At 35.8% G+C, this 17,515-nt stretch overlaps 1 protein-coding gene across 1 annotated transcript in view; it reads right to left on the bottom strand.

Annotated features, from left to right (window-relative positions):
• Positions 1 to 4,409: 4,409 nt before the first annotated feature.
• Positions 4,410 to 17,515, bottom strand: part of ELAVL4 (ELAV like RNA binding protein 4) — a gene marked incomplete at its 3' end in the record, with an annotated part of 91,374 nt that continues 78,268 nt past the window's right edge. Inside the window, exons 4-7 of the mRNA XM_081323194.1 lie at positions 12,408 to 12,561; positions 11,649 to 11,874; positions 8,469 to 8,507; positions 4,410 to 4,737 (exon numbers count right to left, since the gene is read on the bottom strand). Coding sequence (XP_081179320.1) covers positions 4,410 to 4,737; positions 8,469 to 8,507; positions 11,649 to 11,874; positions 12,408 to 12,561 — 747 coding nt within the window. The remainder of the gene's footprint in view (positions 4,738 to 8,468; positions 8,508 to 11,648; positions 11,875 to 12,407; positions 12,562 to 17,515) is intronic.

Below are 17,515 nucleotides of genomic sequence, written 5' to 3'. Positions count from 1 at the left end.
ACATTAAAGTTATCATTCTCTACTCAAGGATTTCCACATGTATTCATCTGCTACTGCCTTTGAATTATTTGCCATTTTTCTAGAACACACCTTTTTAAAAATGAAAAATAATGAATATAAATGCATTATTTAAAAACATTCTGGTAACCAACCAATTCTTTAAATAAGCTTTAAACGTTGTTAAGCCATCTGATCAAAAACCTCTTTGTAGTCCTCCACATATGCTCACTAGTCTTTCCTTTATCATTAGCTACAATTAGTCTGTTATTAAAAGAGTTTTTGGTGGTAGCTGTCAAAGTCACTGTTAAATTATTCAATGGTTGGTTATAGTTTCTTTCTACACATTCTGCTGGAGTGGCTTGTAAACTGCTAGTCCGGCCTTCAAGATGATTCAAGAAGTTTCTATTATTAATCAGGGCATGCTGTCAGATCCATCTATTATAATACGTACAGTACATTTTAAAAATCAATAGAGCAGCAAAATGGGTGAGAGAAGTAGACAGATTTATGGTGAAAGATGGTGGCAGAGAGAATGTTGCTTTCTTTCTTGTTACCAGAACTGGGAAAAAGAAGTCTTGATTGTCTGAGGATTAAATTTATCCTAAAAGTTACCCATCTTCCTTTAGAGATGCTTTATATTTTAGAATCTTAAATGCAGATTTGAAGGCCATATAAGTATTGTGATTTTAAAATGATTTATCATATTGAATCTAGCATTCATATGATTGTTCAATAGCCATTAAACCAATGCCATAATTTCTTTGTAAGACGGACACCCCTTTCCCCCCACTATATCTAGAAAGGGACAAGTCAGGGAGATCAGCCACTTGAGAAATAAAACTCATTAACTGACCCTAGAAGCATATAATATTCTCCAAATCTAAGTATGTGTCGTAGTTGTTACTCACTTTTATATATTTATATATTTTCCCCTTTCCTTTTTTTCCTATCTTGTTTACAACAGGATTTGACAAACATGAAGACTGTTTCCAATCTAAACGTATCTTTGTTTCCATTCAATAAATCATGCAATTCCAACATCTATGCAGTAATTTCTTCCTGTTCCACAAACAGGTGTACTTCCCCACAATAGCTGAAGTGTAGCTAGGAAATAGATTTAGTCCACTGCATGTCAGAGGACGACTGGTTTCAATCACTGCAACCAAACAAAAGCTAATCGCAAAATGTAAGTCTGTGATGAGATGTTGTATAATGATGGGGAAGGGTCTCAGGATATTCAGGTCCATTCTCAAGGTACATCAAATGTTTTTTTTTTAAAAATAATGAATTTTGTCTAAGGCTTCCCTTCCAGGAACATCTTTCCATCCTAATCTGAAATATTTAAAAGGCATGAAATGAAGTTTCTGAACACAAGTTCTCTTTTCCTTGTCAATCAACAGAGAAGATTCACATGCTGGAAAATTTAGAGCAGGGGTGTCAAACTGCCAGCCCATGGGCCAGATGGGGCACATGGAAACCATGCCCACCCCATTGCTGGCAATGGCAAAACCGTCCCGATACATTGCACGACATCACATGACATCGCGAGTTTGACATGTCTGATTTAAAGGATAGTAGAATGGAAAATCCAGTTGACAGAAGAGAATATGGAAGAGAAGAACAAGGGAAATGATATAAGCACTATATATAGCTCTATTCCACACATTCTTCTCTGTTAAAATGCAAACAATTGCAAATAAGGTATGATGTAACATTCTGGGACCCCTCTTGTGATAATCACAATTAAATGCCTAGAACAGGGGTCTTCAAACTTGGCCCTTTTATGACTTGTGGACCAACTCCCAGAATTCCTCAGCCAGGCATGCTGGCTGAGGAATTCTGGGAGTTGAAGTCCACAAGTCATAAAAGAGCCAAGTTTGAAGACCCCTGGCCTAGAAACTACTGGATTAGGAACTTATATGATGGTCTGTTGCTATTAAGATGCCTGGTATACATTTAAAAAGTTGGCAAGTATATAGTCATTCTACACACTTTCATTTATAGTGTGGATAATTTAAATACAAACAATTCAAACATAACAAGATTATGAAAAAAAACCATTAATAATACTTCCCTCAAGAAATAAACTAATGGGAAAATTAAACAAGAAGTCTTACATTATAATTAGACAATAAAACTGCCTGATTCTAGGAAAGATTTATTTTTCTTTCAGATCACTAAAACATATTGTAGAGAAAAGTTCTGGGCATGCATCACCACTTAGACTTAGAAACTGCATCAAACATTTCCCGGCAAATTCTGTTCATTCATAGGAGATGGTGTAGACAAGTTTTTCCTCATACACCGAATGATGGTGTCTTCATTTTTGCTTGCTTGTTTAAAACTAGAATCATTTCAACATGTAAATGAACAAGGAAACTTAGGGAGCACCCATGGCTTTGCAGCTGGCTTATAAAATATTTGCCCCTTCTCTGTGGAACAAAATAAGTATCACTTAGTTGACAAGCAGTTAATGAGTATAAGCATGGGAAAAAATACACACAAAAAAAGCACGGGTTAGAAAGAACTGTAACATTTTATTACCATTAAGACTAAACTGGTATTGAAAAGTTTTTATATAACAAGACAAGAAAAGCAATAGCAAATTTAACTATCAACTAGATTATGCATAGCGAGTAACTGTTTCTAGTACTCAGGGAAGAGCATGACTTCTTTTGTTTTAAATATATTAACCATACAAAGCACAAACATACGAAAAGGATCAGTGCACTGGACATGGGAGAGTGCTCCCTCAGTCATTTTGTTCCCTTAGCTCTGTTTTCCCCAATCTGAATTACATTAAAATAAAGACTCAGGTTTTTGTTTCTATTGTGCAGTAAGAAAAAAAATATTCACAACAAACATGACAATATATCAAACAATATTTCTACACAAATTACCTTGATACCTCTTTGCACTTAAGTATCATAAGAAAACATTTTAAGACATATACAAACAAAACCAGCAAAGTGTTACAACTTAGAATAAGTTAACAAAAGAAAAAAAATAATTTTATATATATATATATATTTATATTATATATACACATACACACACAACAAAATGACACAATAATATGCTTCTTCCCATAGTTTAAGTAAACAAATAAGTAGACTAGCCAAACTAGCAATATTTGATTTTGGCATATGCGTCACATGAGCAATTAAATAAATAAGTGTTTTAAGCAACATAAAGAGTGTCTCGAATGTGCCAACGTAGCCCAATTTATAACAGCATGGGCTAAAAAGTAAATCTGAAAATTCTTAACAAATGAAAAGCAAATGTACTTTTTCCTTCTAAACACATTACATTTAACTATGACACTAAGATATGTAAATAATTTGTAGCACCTACTGCTTGAACAAAGGAAGTTTTTGATTAAAATTAATTTTTTTCCAAAACTTTGTTCTGCTGATATCCCATACTGATGACTTAAAGAAAAACCATCCTGCAACTCATCTCCTTGCTTTTGGGTTTTGACTGTGGGTAACTGTGTGCCTGGGAAGAATACTCTCCTGTTCTGCGTTTAATATTTTATTACAAGCTATGAAAAGATACGAAGATCATCTGTTTGTAGCCCATCCTTCAAAAAACAATCTACTTAATCCAGTTTAAAACACACATCTTGATCTCTAAAAAGTTACCAGTGCAGTATGAACATGACAAAATTGTCAATTTCCCCTAAATTAGCCAGTCAAAATATTTTTTTTCTCAAATCCAGGTTCTCTTGTAAAAATTCTTTATATTTTATAAAAATAGATTTTTCTTGAAACCCATTTTCAGCAAAGAGACCACCTCTTTGGCAACATTGTTAATGTTATTTAAACTGTTATGTCATCAGGTATCCCCCCCTTTTACCCTATCCCTAACAGAAGACTGTTTAGTTCGCATGATACAAAAGAAAAAAGGAAAAATAAAAAAGAGTGCAAAATTATATTTCGTTTTGCAATTTTTATTATTCCTCTTTAATTTATCCTGGGGGTTTACCAATCTGATTGAATCAAACATTTTGGAAAAAAGAGCAAAATCTGCTAATTCCAGTGGTTTGTAAAAATGATTTTAGGTTTTTCATTAATTTTCAAATGAGTAAATGGTCATCTTAAAAAGATCCACCTTCAAGGAAGGTAGTAAAACTAGCTGGCCGGGTAAAAATCCCTGCACTTTGTTATTTATGTATATTATATTTAACAACAACAGCTATGAAAGAACATTCAATGCATCAAAGATTTTTGTTTTTTTTCTAAGCATTATAAAATCCTTTTCCTGTTCACAAGATATCCAATGTTTAATACTTAGGCAACACTGGCTTATAAAAGTCCATGGTTGAGTATAAGCCTTGAAGAGTTTTTTTGTATATATATTTATATATTTATATATATTTATAATAATAATTATTAAGGATATGAAATTCAGGATTTATGAGTTTTGTTGGTTTTAAAGGAAACTTGCAATACTCTGTCTCCTAAGCGATATCCATTAAGGCTGGCAATGGCCATAGCAGCTTCATCATAGTTGGTCATGGTGACAAAACCGAACCCTTTGCATTTGTTGGTATTGAAGTCGCGGATCACCTTGACATTGTTGACTGCTCCAAAGGGCCCAAACAGCTGCCACAGCACACTTTCATCTGAGTCAGGTGATAAATTGTAGACAAAAATACACCATCCAGTCCCAGTATGGCCAGGAATATTCATTCCCACAAGGCTTGTCATCCCATCAATTGTGATTGGAGAAAACCTACCAGATTAACGTTGAAGAACGAAAGAAAAAAGACAGAAAGGAAAACTAACCTAAAGATCAATTTTCAAACATGAAGTTTCATTCCAGAACTTTTCCCAAGCCTGTGAATAATACATATCATGTATAAATACACCCCATGGAGAAAACAGTGACACTAACAATCTCTACTGAAAAGGATGTAGTCAGTTAGGCATAAACCCCCCAAAAAAATTTACTACATGTTTTTCTATTTGTGAAAATGGCACAATAAAAATGTATATGCATATATGGGGGCATGTAAATTTACCCAATAAATGTACTGAAACGATGAAGATCCTGGAAAACTACAGCATTTTTCAGTTGGTCTCCCACCAAATCTGCCACGAATGTATGGTACTTAACAGAGAAATTCTCTCAGTTAGAATAATGTGTCTGTGTGTGCGCTCTCATACGCTAAAACGGATACTTACTACTTTTCTATCATATACCAGATTTATTACAGGTAGTCCTTGACTTACTATAGTTCATTTAGTGACTGTTCAAAGTTACAATGGCACTGAAAAAAGTGCCATGATCATTTATCCCCATGGTTATGTGATCAAAATTCAGATACTTGGCAACTGACTCATATTTATTACGGTTGCAACCTTATAAGCAAAGTCAATGGGGAAGCCAGATTCACTTAACAATGTTACTAACTTAACAACTACAGTGATGCACTTGTGGCAAGAAAAGTTGTAAAATGGGGCAAAATTCACTTAACTGTCTCACTTAGCAACAGAAATTTTGGCTCAATTGTGACCATAAGTCAAGGACTACCTGTATTTACCATACTATCAATATAATAAAATCTAGCATTTCAAGTACCTAAAACAGTTCTTAGATTGAGATGATCAAGAGCCTTTCATGTTTATTTGTATCATATATAATCTTTAGACAACTTTTTTTCTGTCCAGGAGCTCTGTTGTCTATTTCAAAACTTATCACATAATAATAAGCCTAAACTACGTAATCATGCAATAAAGTATATTTACAGCTACTCAGAAATCAAGGGAGTGAAAAGTGGTAATTGTAAGGCTTGACAGTGTGTTCAGGATGTTTAAAAACAATTGTTGCCAACATAAATTCAAGCACCACGTGTTAAGCTTTCAATTGGCCATCACCTAGTTTAATCATCTGAATTTAGCTTTAAACATACACTGACAATTTTGAAGTTTACAGTTATATGTGGGAAATTTGCTGCATAATAATGGTGTAATTTTTCTTCAAAATATTCCCACTGTATTCAGAATCAATGTTCATTTTGTGTTTTTATACCTTTCCTCCAGGAGCTCATATTTCCAATTTTAAGCTCAGAACTACTGGCAGGCTACAAAACAGCAATTAGTCTGAAGATACTACCTTCAAAGCTAGATGGAATTTATATGTAGATTTCCTGAGGACTAGAACAGCTTTTGATTCCATAACTCATTGGTCTTATGTAGTATGGACCACTACAAGAGGAAGAGTCATTAATAGTAGCTACAGTATTGTACAATAAACTGGCAATATCTTTCTTATTTGTGACTGAACAACAATAATTCATAATTCAAATTAAGTATAAATTGTGCTTTATAACCTTTTCATTTCAAATAAATGAGAACAGTTGCTGTGATGCTAAATATAAAGAACTAGAAATCCCATTGCATTTTTTTTAAAAAAAGAAGCACTTCAATAATGGCACGAATAACATTTAAGTAGAAAAATAATTCCATGAATCTGGCCCTCAGAGGATTTCTTTTGATATACATAAGCACTGTCACAGAGTGCTTATGTATATCACTATTTTATCCAAAGGTTTTGCTTTAATAGACTTTACTATTTTAATGGAAAACTGGGTTATAAACAGAAGCAAAGGTTAGCTAAAATAGCTAAAAACATGCAGATTGGAAGGGCACAGATTGAAAGGAAATATACTATAAAAAGGTGATAAAGGGATAAGGAGAAAATAGTATGTATTTAAGGAAAGGAGCTGTAGATGGCAGCACTACGCCATCCAATCCAAAAAGCAGGGTAGGAGCTGATTGGTACATGGTTAGGAGACCATAAGGAAATACCAGATATATAGGTTATAGTAAAAAGACAAAACAAAACAGCCAGAAAGAGTAATGGCAAACAACTGTTATCCTTTTGCCAAGAAAAAAAGAGATGAGCTTGGTTCAGGAAATCTTAAAACTATCCTAAATTTTTTAATAATTAAAAAAAAACCTTTTTCTTTTTCTGGAACATTGTTCCTTCACATAACCTGTCTAATCTAATTATACTTCTAAAATGAAACTCAAATAGTAAACCCCAAGATTTGGAAGGATGATTATATTCCCTGGCTGCTCCTTCAGCTTTATCCCTATACAGAAGAAAAGTTGCAGCAATATTTCAAGATGTTACAAAGTGAGAAAGACTACTGAATCTGAACTCCTCCACACATCAAAGCTCCTTTGAACCAAATCACCTCTCTGAAAGTTTACACAGCTCTATTTTTTTAACTATTACTATTTCTGTCAAATGCTATTTATAAAGACAAGTTGTCATTCGTTTTTTGGCACTTAGGAACCAACTGTTCTTATTAATCCAGGAAATATACATAGATATATCATACTATTTCCTTTTGGGATAACCAACATTATGCAAGGTACAGAACTCAATTCAAACTAGACAGGTTATATATTATACAATTTGAACTATGAAATCTTGTACAACCACTAATGAGAAAGATATTAATTTTCTGAACCATACAGATTAAACTGTATTCATCTGGGGGCATGCCTATGGTAGCTAAAACTTGTACTTACCAGTGTTTTGCTGTTCCCCAAACAACCTGGAATAATCAATGTTTGAGGATGTACATACAATGTAAATATGCAAGACATCATAAATATTGTTTGTCTGCAATATTACCTATTTCTGGAATACCTACTCTTTTTCAAGAGACACAGAGCAAATGAATTGGCATCTTTGCACATAACTTTTGTACATAGATTATCGTGCTACAATAAGGATGTAAGGCCCTTTGTCCTAGATATGTAACATTTCTGAGCTGTATGTGAAGTAATCCTTCTGTGATTTGTGTTCAACTTCTGTATATGTGTATGTGTGTATTACTAACAAAGAGCTATAATAATATGACCTTAAAAATTGAATTAAAATAAAATCAAAATCAGAACAAGCAAACCGTTAACCAAAAGCAGAAAAATCACAAGCTCCAAATTACTGGAAAAACTGTTAAACCTGTAACAAAGAAAACCTGGATCTGATTAAGGTGCATACAGTTACAGTTTTAAGAAAAATAAAAAGAAAAGTTATTGGCTCCATGAAATATTTAGCCAGTATTAACCATGTTTGCAATTATAAATTTATGCAGGTATTCCAAATGTCTATTAATAAATTTGGATTCAATGAAACATGACCCTCCCACCAAAATATTAAACAGAATAGTTTTGGAATCAGAATATTTGTATCTGTTGCACCTAAACCATCTAGAAAACCTGTAACAACAGAAAGCATGAAATAAAAGATTGGCACATACTTTTGTATGTGCTTGTGCACATTTGTTAAAGAAAACGAACTGAAGTCCAAATGAAAAGACAGAAAACGTTTGGCATGCTGGTGGAAAAAAAGAAGGAATTAAAAACAAAATAAAGTTAGTGATTAAAAAAAATTACAGCACCAATCTGTGCCAACATGGACATCTGGCAATCTGGAATTCTAATTACCTCTTTACGCCATAGGCCATATTAAGCAAATTGTCCAGCCTGAAAAGAGAAGGAGGGTCCCTAGGTTAATGTCTCACAGATGGCAAGATTGCTCAATGGAACTTTTATTAATAATGCTCCCTTTTCAAAGAAGGAATTTCAACATTATCTAGTGGGTCTAATCAATCAGCAGCTATAAACTACAATCAATTAATGCTATTTTTAGATGTGCTAGTAATGAAGAAAAGTAACATTCCACAATCTGAAAATCTGATCTTGCACAGAAGAATTTTGTTGTGGTTTTGTTTTCACACACTTTTAATATGAAATTTAAGAACTATCATTTGTTCAACTATTTATATTATTGCTATTCAACAGCTGAATACAATTATGTCAGAAGAATAAGAAACATGCTGTTTTATCTGTTTAAGATTCTAGGTTATACCTTCACACTACAGACAGACCCCCACTTACAACCATTTGTTTAATGATGGTTCAAAATTACACTGGCCTTGGAAAAAGCGACTTATGACCTGACCTCGGAGTGACCACCGTCGCACCATCTTGTGGTCACGTGATTGCAATCTTCCCAGCTGATTTCTGATAATCGAAGTATAATGGTTGTAAAATGAGGTTCGGTCATGTGAATGCTTATTTAATGACTGCATAGCTTAGCGATCAAAATTCTGGTTGCAATTGTGAGTGTAAATTGAAGACCACCTATCAGGGATGGGTTGGGAACAAGCTTCTTTAAAATATCTGTAGAGCAGACTAGCTCAATGTTAAAGAAAAACGAAAATGTTTATCTTGATCAATAAGTAATACTAACAGAGATTTTCCCTATTTACATATTAATTAGGTCAAGTTTATTTATTTATAGACCAAATTTGTATAGTCACTATCTCCCAAGAAACAACTCTGGGTGGTGTACAACAATAAAACATGTCAAAAACCCACCAATCATTATTACAAAATTAAAAAAGCAAGGAAGTAAATTAACAAAGCAGCCACCTCAAGATCTCACCAGTTCTCTGAGACTCCAAGGCCTGATGACAAAGCCATCAAGGACTTCTGGAAATAAGTAGGGGTGGAACTCACATCACTTTGGAGGGGAGTCCCACACCCTGGCAGAGAAGTAATGCTTCTTCAGGCTAACCAAGTGTAATTCCCTAACAGGTAGCACTTACAACATGCTTCTTTTGCCAGGTATGACTGGATTACAAGTGATTGTAATTGGGGAGATGTGGTCCCCCAGATAAACTGGTCCCATGCTACGAAAGGCTTTAAAGTTAAAACTGAACACTGAATCCGGAAGTAGACTGGCAACCAATACAGCTTGCGGAAGAGAGGGTAGTATGTGTTTTCTAGAAGCACACATAACTGCCTGTGTGATTGTATTTTGTCTCAGCTAAAACTTCTAGGTACCCTTCAAGAGCAGTAACATGTAGAGTACATTACAGTAATCCAATCGAGAGAGCCTATGGGTTGAATGACTGTGACCAGAATCCTTCAATCTAGGAACAGGAGCAATTGGTCACAATGTGAAGCTATGCAAAGACCTCCTTCAAGCAGGAGTTACCCCCAGGTTGGGCACTGGGTTTCTCTGAGGCAGTGCACTCCCATCCAGCACTAAAGATGGCGTAGTTCTGGAACTGGCAAGCCCCAAATTCAAATAATCCATTCTTGCCAGGATTCAGCTGAAGCCTATTGTTCCCCATCCAGAACCTCAGAGCCTCTAGGTCCTAGATAAGACATCCATGCCATTGCTTAATTTTCCAGTGGCATAGACATCGCATATTGACCATACCTCACCCTATGGTGATGGATGAGCTCACCCAGCAGCCTTATAAAGATTTTGAATAGAAGCCGAGAATACTGAACCCGGCAGCACCCAACAAATTAGGGGCCTAGGGAAGGATCTCTCCTCCCCAATGCACTTAAAATTTTCTCAGTGAGTAGCCTTTTAAGAAGTAAAAGAAATCAATTATATGGGCCTAAGCTTACAAAGCTATGTCAAGAAATTCCATAATTTCGCTGTATGTTGCATAATGCAAAAGTTTTAAACTATAGCTATTCAGCACTGCTACCAATATGTGTCATACTCTACTTTTTGAAAAAAAAGATTACAAATATATTTAAGGTGCAGTTTGGTGGATTTTGAGAGATACTCCCCTCCTCAGGATAAAACTCACTTTTAATTTTGGAACCTGTTCTAATTGTAAGAAACAACTGTGTTGCAACACAGAAGCGGATACAAAGAAATGACAGTGGGTTTCATGACTCAACACTATAGGTAGTCCTTGCCTTATGTCCAAATCAGCACAGGAAAATTAGCTAAGCAGTGCAATTGTTACGTGAGACATCATACAACCTCACCTGGATCATGATTCATTAAGTGAGACAACACGTGACAGAGACTTGCAACTTTCCTTACCAGCTTCCCCACTGCTTATCAGAAGCAGGTTGAGAACGTGGCAAATGTGATCATGTGACTCAGGATGCTGAAAACCAGCTGCCAAATTCCAAGACTCCAATCATGGGACTATGGGAATGTTGCGACAGGTTGTAAATCACTTTTTCCAGTGCTGTTGTAACTTTGAACAGTCACTAAGCGAATGGTCATAAATCGAGGACTACCTGTATGTGGAATCCTTAATCCCATGATCTATCCTCAGATTAGCAGCATAATTAAGCTAGAAGTATCAAAATCAATTCCAGCTCACTTGAATTATATTCAACTTATCTTGGCACCAGTGGAATCTGTACTGATGCTCATTGTTACACTTATCTGAAAAAGCTAGTCCAATTGTTGAAAAGGCTGCCAAGGAATAAAAGAATATTTAGCAACTGACTGTTTCTGTCCAACTTTAATAATACTAATAAAGATTTTCCTGCTTTTTTTAAAGACAAAACTATTTACTTAATTAGGAAAGTATACATTTTTATACGAACATTATCTGTTTAAGGGGAATAATTTGGTGCTTGCTTCCGAATCTCTGATAATCACATCCTTGTGGAAAAGATTTTTTTTTCTTCTATAAAGGATCTTGTAGTTTCTTTGCAACATTTGGCTGAATGTTACATTCTGGCTACAGCTGAAAAATCATCCATTTCCGTAGGAGTCTTTTTTTTTTACCAAATAAATTGTTCAACCTTAACAATAATAAATCAAATAGGAGAGTAATGCAAAGAGAAAATTACCTGAATCTCTGAGCCTGATGGTGGAGTGGTCCTGGGTAGCGTCTGTTGGGGGACTGGTACAGCTGGGAAAGGAGAGCTTGGCTTGTTTTTTGACTGGGGTTATTAGCAAACTTCACAGTAATTGGTTCTGTAGCACCACTTGGCTTCTGGCCATTAAGTCCCTTTATGGCTTCTTCTGCCTCTATTCTCTTATCAAAACGGATAAATCCCACACCACGAGAAACACCTGGAATAAGAAAATGAGATTTAAATAAATAAAAGAAAAGAAAACCAGAAGTCCTCCAAAGTCCCTTCTAACTATTAAAAGTTCCAAGTGTTCACCTACTAGAAATAACATAACCGACTAAGTAAGTTGCAAAGACACAGTATAACAACTATGCATTCTGTAATGTATGCAAAGTTTAAAAACAGAGGTATTATGCGTCTGCTTTCACTATGTAAGGACAGAATATCAGATATTCCCTTATCTTTTTAAAGTGTAATTTATTTATTCATTCCAGCCTTTCCCTGAAAGGCAAACTTTATTCCAGTGGGTGACCAAAATTCGATGATACATTTGTAATATCCTTCAATCACAGTCTAAATTCCAAATGGTATATTGGGACTAAAGAGGACATGCAGCCTTCTTTTATCCATAAAATTGAAAAATGTGCGACTTTTATATCGTTTGAGCAATAAGAACATAGAACAAAATTAAATTATACATATGAAAGGAGCAAATTGAAATTTAGACATTTTAAAACAAAAAACTTTTTTAACCTGTTACTTGATCAACCAGAATTCTTGAGGTGATGATGCGCCCATATTGCGAGAAAAGCTGCTCTAGCTCTTTCTGGGTCATCGTTTTTGGAAGGCCGCTGACATACAAATTTGCATCTCTGATTGATGCTGAACTTGGACGGGCATAGGAAACCTAGGAGTTAAAACAATATACAGTTAAATGAAATATTATATTTTTGGAGAAAATTTAAATGACAAATAGTTAAAATCTATTTTCAAACTGTATTTTCACAATTTCTTTAAATTAATTTCACATCATTCTGCAGGTTCTTCTACAATAAGATGAGAAGAAAAAAATTCTAAGGACAAAAAGAAATTTGGAAATAATTTAGATGCATACACACAAAGGTCTCTAAGGGATATGAGCCAAAATAAAGTAACTGAAGCTGAATAGATTAAGATATACTTTTCTATATTGATGGAAATTTATACCTTTGTAATTTACTTACTACATATTAGGGATGCTTAAAAGATTTACCATATAGAGCATAATCTGGATATACCTTGTATAGGTATATACTAAATTCAGAATTAGTGCTTTTCAGAGTTGATTCTTTGCAGATAAATATTTTCCCATAGATTTCCCATAGATATTTGTATTAAAATGACATGCTCTTATCTGGCAACTTTATATACAGTAATAACTAATACAATACAGAAAAGAAACTATACCCTTCTACTGCACTATTTATAATTATGTGTAATCAATCTCTTACACAAAACTGAACAGGTTTAAAATCGAGGGCATTGTTATGTAAGTGTAAGTGGGTATGCCTGTGTATGGACTGTGCAAATCATTCAAACAGGTTCTTCAAAGAGTGAGCTAAATACCATTCTGAATCTATTACACAGAACACTGAGGTGTTAAAGACTTTCTTGAGTTCTGAGAATACAGGTGGTCCCTGCTTAACGACCACTCATTCAGTGACCATTCAAACTTGTGATGGTGTTGAACAAGTGATACTAATGACAGGTCTTTCGAGTTCAGTGTCCCCTGTAGTCATGTAATTGCAATCTAGGCACCCAGCACCCACAGTGTCTCATGGTCACCATCTACAACAGGGGTGTCAAACTGCCGGCCTGTAGATCAGATGCATCATGCCAAAACTGCACCCACCCCATTGATGGCAATGGGGAAAAAGTCGTGATACGTCGCAACACATCACATGACGTCGCGAGTTTGACACCCGAGATCTACAACTTCTTTGCTGGTTTCTGAAAAGCAAAGTCAGTGAAGAAGCTGGCAGGAGACTACAAAACGGTGACAAGATGTTCTTGCTTAATAACGGGAACTGGTAATGCCAGAATTGCTGTTGCTAAGTGACATGGTCATGTAATTTCATGCTTTACGTTCTCATCGCTTAGAGATGGCAATTACAGTCCAAATTGCTATCATTAACCCTAACCTGTATACTGGAACTGCAACTGAAAGTAAGTTCCTGCCTCTCTGAATAGCCTGTACAATCCTAATGTATCTATGTTTAGGTATGTATTTGTCTTTTATATTTTTTTACTGACATACAGAAATAGAAATAAATTTTAGGGAAATAGTTATTTATTTTCATAATTGAAAATGTTAAAATATATGATTGTATATAATGGAAAAGGCCTAGTACGCAATTTCTGAATACTGTATTTACAGGTGAAACTCGAAAAATTAGAATATCGTGCAAAAGTTCATTTATTTCAGTAATGCAACTTAAAAGGGGAAACTAATATATGAGATAGACTCATTACATGCAAGATAGTTCAAGCTGTGATTTGTCATAATTGTGATGATTATGGCGTACAGCTCATGAAAACCCCAAATCCACAATCTCAGAAAATTAGAATATTACATGCAGTCAATAAAACAAGGAGTGTACATAAAACAATATCAGACCTCTGAAAACTATAAGCATGCATATGTACTCAGTACTTGGTTTGGGCCCCTTTTGCAGCAATTACTGCCTCAATGCGGCGTGGCATGGAAGCTATCAGCTTGTGGCACTGCTGAGGTGTTATGGAAGACCAGGATGCTTCAATAGCAGCCTTCAGCTCTTCCGCATTGTTCGGTCTCATGTCTCTCATCTTTCTCTTGGCAATGCCCCATAGATTCTCTATCGGGTTCAGGTCAGGCGAGTTTGCTGGCCAATCAAGCACAGTAATCCCACGGTCATTGAACCAGGTTTTAGTGCTTTTGGCAGTGTGGGCAGGTGCCACGTCCTGCTGGAAAATGAAGTCAGCATCCCCATAAAGCTCGTCTGCGGAAGGAAGCATGAAGTGCTCCAAAATCTCCTGGTAGACAGCTGCGTTGACCCTGGACTTAATGAAGCACAGTGGACCAACACCAGCAGATGACATGGCTCCCCAAAGCAACACAGACTGTGGAAACTTCACACTGGACTTCAAGCATCTTGCAGTGTGTGCCTCTCCATTCTTCCTCCAGACTCTGCGTCCTTGGTTTCTAAATGAGATGCAAAAGTTGCTCTCATCAGAAAAGAGGACTTTGGACCACTTTTCTTCAGCCCAGGTAAGACGCTTCTGACGTTGTTTGTTGTTCAGGAGCAGCTTGACAAGAGGAATATGACATTTGAAGCCCATGTCCAGGATCCGTCTGTGTGTGGTGGCTCTTGATGCACTGACTCCAGCCTCAGTCCACTTCTGTGAAAGTCCCTAACACTTTTGAATGGCCTTTTCCTGACAATCCTCTCCAGGCTGCGGTCATCCATGCTGCTTGTGCACCTTTTTCTTCCACACTTTTCCCTTCCACATAACTTTCTATTAATGTGCTTTGATACAGCACTTTGGGAACATCCAATTTCTTTTGCAATTACCTTTTGAGGCTTTCCCTCCTTATGGAAGGTGTCAGTGATGGTTTTCTGCACAACTGTCAGGTCAGCAGTCTTCCCCATGACTGTGATTCCTACTGAACCAGACTCAGAGACCATTTAAAGGCTCAGGAACCCTTTGCAGGTGTTATGGCTTAATTAGCTGATTAGAGTGGGACACTTTGAACCTAGAATATTGCACCTTTTCACAATATTCTAATTTACTGAGATTGTGGATTTGGGGTTTTCATGAGCTGTAAGCCATAATCATCACAATTACGACAAATCACGGCTTGAACTATCTTGCTTTGCATGTAATGAGTCTATCTCATATATTAGTTTCCCCTTTTAAGTTGCATTACTGAAATAAATGAACTTTTGCACGATATTCTAATTTTTCGAGTTTCACCTGTATATTTAATTTTCAACCAATTTAAAATTTTATTCTAAAATGCTATACCTTATACTTGTACCAATCATTAGGCATAGTATAAAATTCCCCATACTCATAGTAATCATTAGGCATACTATAATTTTGAGATATACAATCCAAATAGCTGTCTGTTCATCTAATAATAAGCATCTCAATACAAGATTTTATATATCATGTATGTATGTATGTATGTATGTATGTATGTATGTATGTAACTTATACAGAAGTATGGGAAAAGTTTTAGTCATAAATATAACAAGCAACACCCATCTCTCCAAAATAGAATTGTTAGATTTACCGTATTTTTCGGACCATAAGACGCACTTTTCCCCTCCCAAAAGTGGGTGGAAAAACGAGGTGCGTCTTATGGTCCGAAGGTAAGCGAAAACACTTGTCTCCCGTTCAGTCAACGCAGTCCATCAGCTCCATTGGAGAGATGTGATTGAATGAAGACATGGAATTCTCCGCCCCGCCCCTGTGATTGGTCAGCAGGGGAGGAAATACGGACGTGCCTGCCATGCCTTCTGACTGCCTCCCCCTCCCTGCGCGCGCACATTTTCTTTCTCTTACCTCGCTGCTAAAGAAATAGTTTTTGCTATACTAAACCTAGGCGACTTGCCCCAGCAACGCCGTGAGGAGTTGTCCCTGCAGGTTTCTCTGCAAAGTTTATTGGAAGTGATTTCCCATTTGCAAGATAATACTGCTAATTGTTTGAAATTGCTTCGGCATCTTAGAAAACCTATTCAGGGAAAAGAAACTACCGGTACCTTTCTTTCTTTCTTTCTCTCTCCTTTCTTCCTTCCTTCCTTCTTTCTTTCTCTCTCTCTCTTCCTTGCTCCCTCTATCCTCCCTCCTTTCTTTCTTCCTTCCTTCTTTCTTTCTCTCTCTCTCTCTCTCTCTTTCTTCCTTCCCTCCCTCCTTCTCTCTCTCTCTCCCCTCCTTCCTTCCTAGTATACTGGTACTATTTGGTTCAGAATATTTTTTTCTTGTTTTCCTGCTCTAAAAACTGGGTGCGTCTTATGGTTAGGTGCGTCTTATAGTCTGAAAAATACGGTATATATTTTCTTCACTTCTAAAAATAGTTACTGAGTCAACCCAGAAAATGATAGAAAATGACTCATTTACCACCACAGACATTATTAAAAAGATAAGCAATTTTTGGATTTATACGGCAAATAATTTGATACCATGTTTTCATATCTTTTAAACAGCAGTATAAAAAATAAAATAAAATTCCAGTCTGAATTATGAACATATTACAATAACAAGGATTTATTAAAGTCTATGACAAGTGATTTTCACTTTCGAAGATGTTCACACTCAAGTGACCCTGGAGCACACAGAGTAAGGATACAAACTATTCAGAGGTATAGAACAGTAAAGCTCATGATAACATTATTTCAGCCCTGACTCTGACAGTCAGAAAATTCTTACTTGTTGATCCTTATTAATGATGATTACTATATATTTGCAATTTACTTATCTTATTCCAACAAGATTTGAAAAGAAATGATTTCAGATAGACCTGTTTCTGTTTCTCTGCAAATGACTATGTGATAAGATGCTTAACAGACCTTGGGAACTGAGGAAGCAGCAAGGCAATTAAGAGATTCTTCACTGGGGCGGGGAGTGTGAGAGAACTTAAGAGTAGTTCTATCTTAATTACAGTGGATATAAATAGTGCAGGACAATGATTTTGGTAGGTTTTCAGGGTCTACAAGCAATAAAGATTTTTCCAGAAATCTAAAGTATTTTGTTTCCTTGTTGCCTGTGTTGCAGAACTTGATACCTTTAGACAAAAATAAGCAATTTATTTTGCATTCTAATTAATCTATGTTGCCAAA

The sequence above is a fragment of the Vipera berus genome (assembly GCF_964194415.1).
Source record: "Vipera berus genome assembly, chromosome: 3".
NCBI lineage: Eukaryota > Metazoa > Chordata > Lepidosauria > Squamata > Viperidae > Vipera > Vipera berus.
Note: the sequence above shows the minus strand (reverse complement) of the source record. Positions and strands in the feature narration are given on the sequence as shown.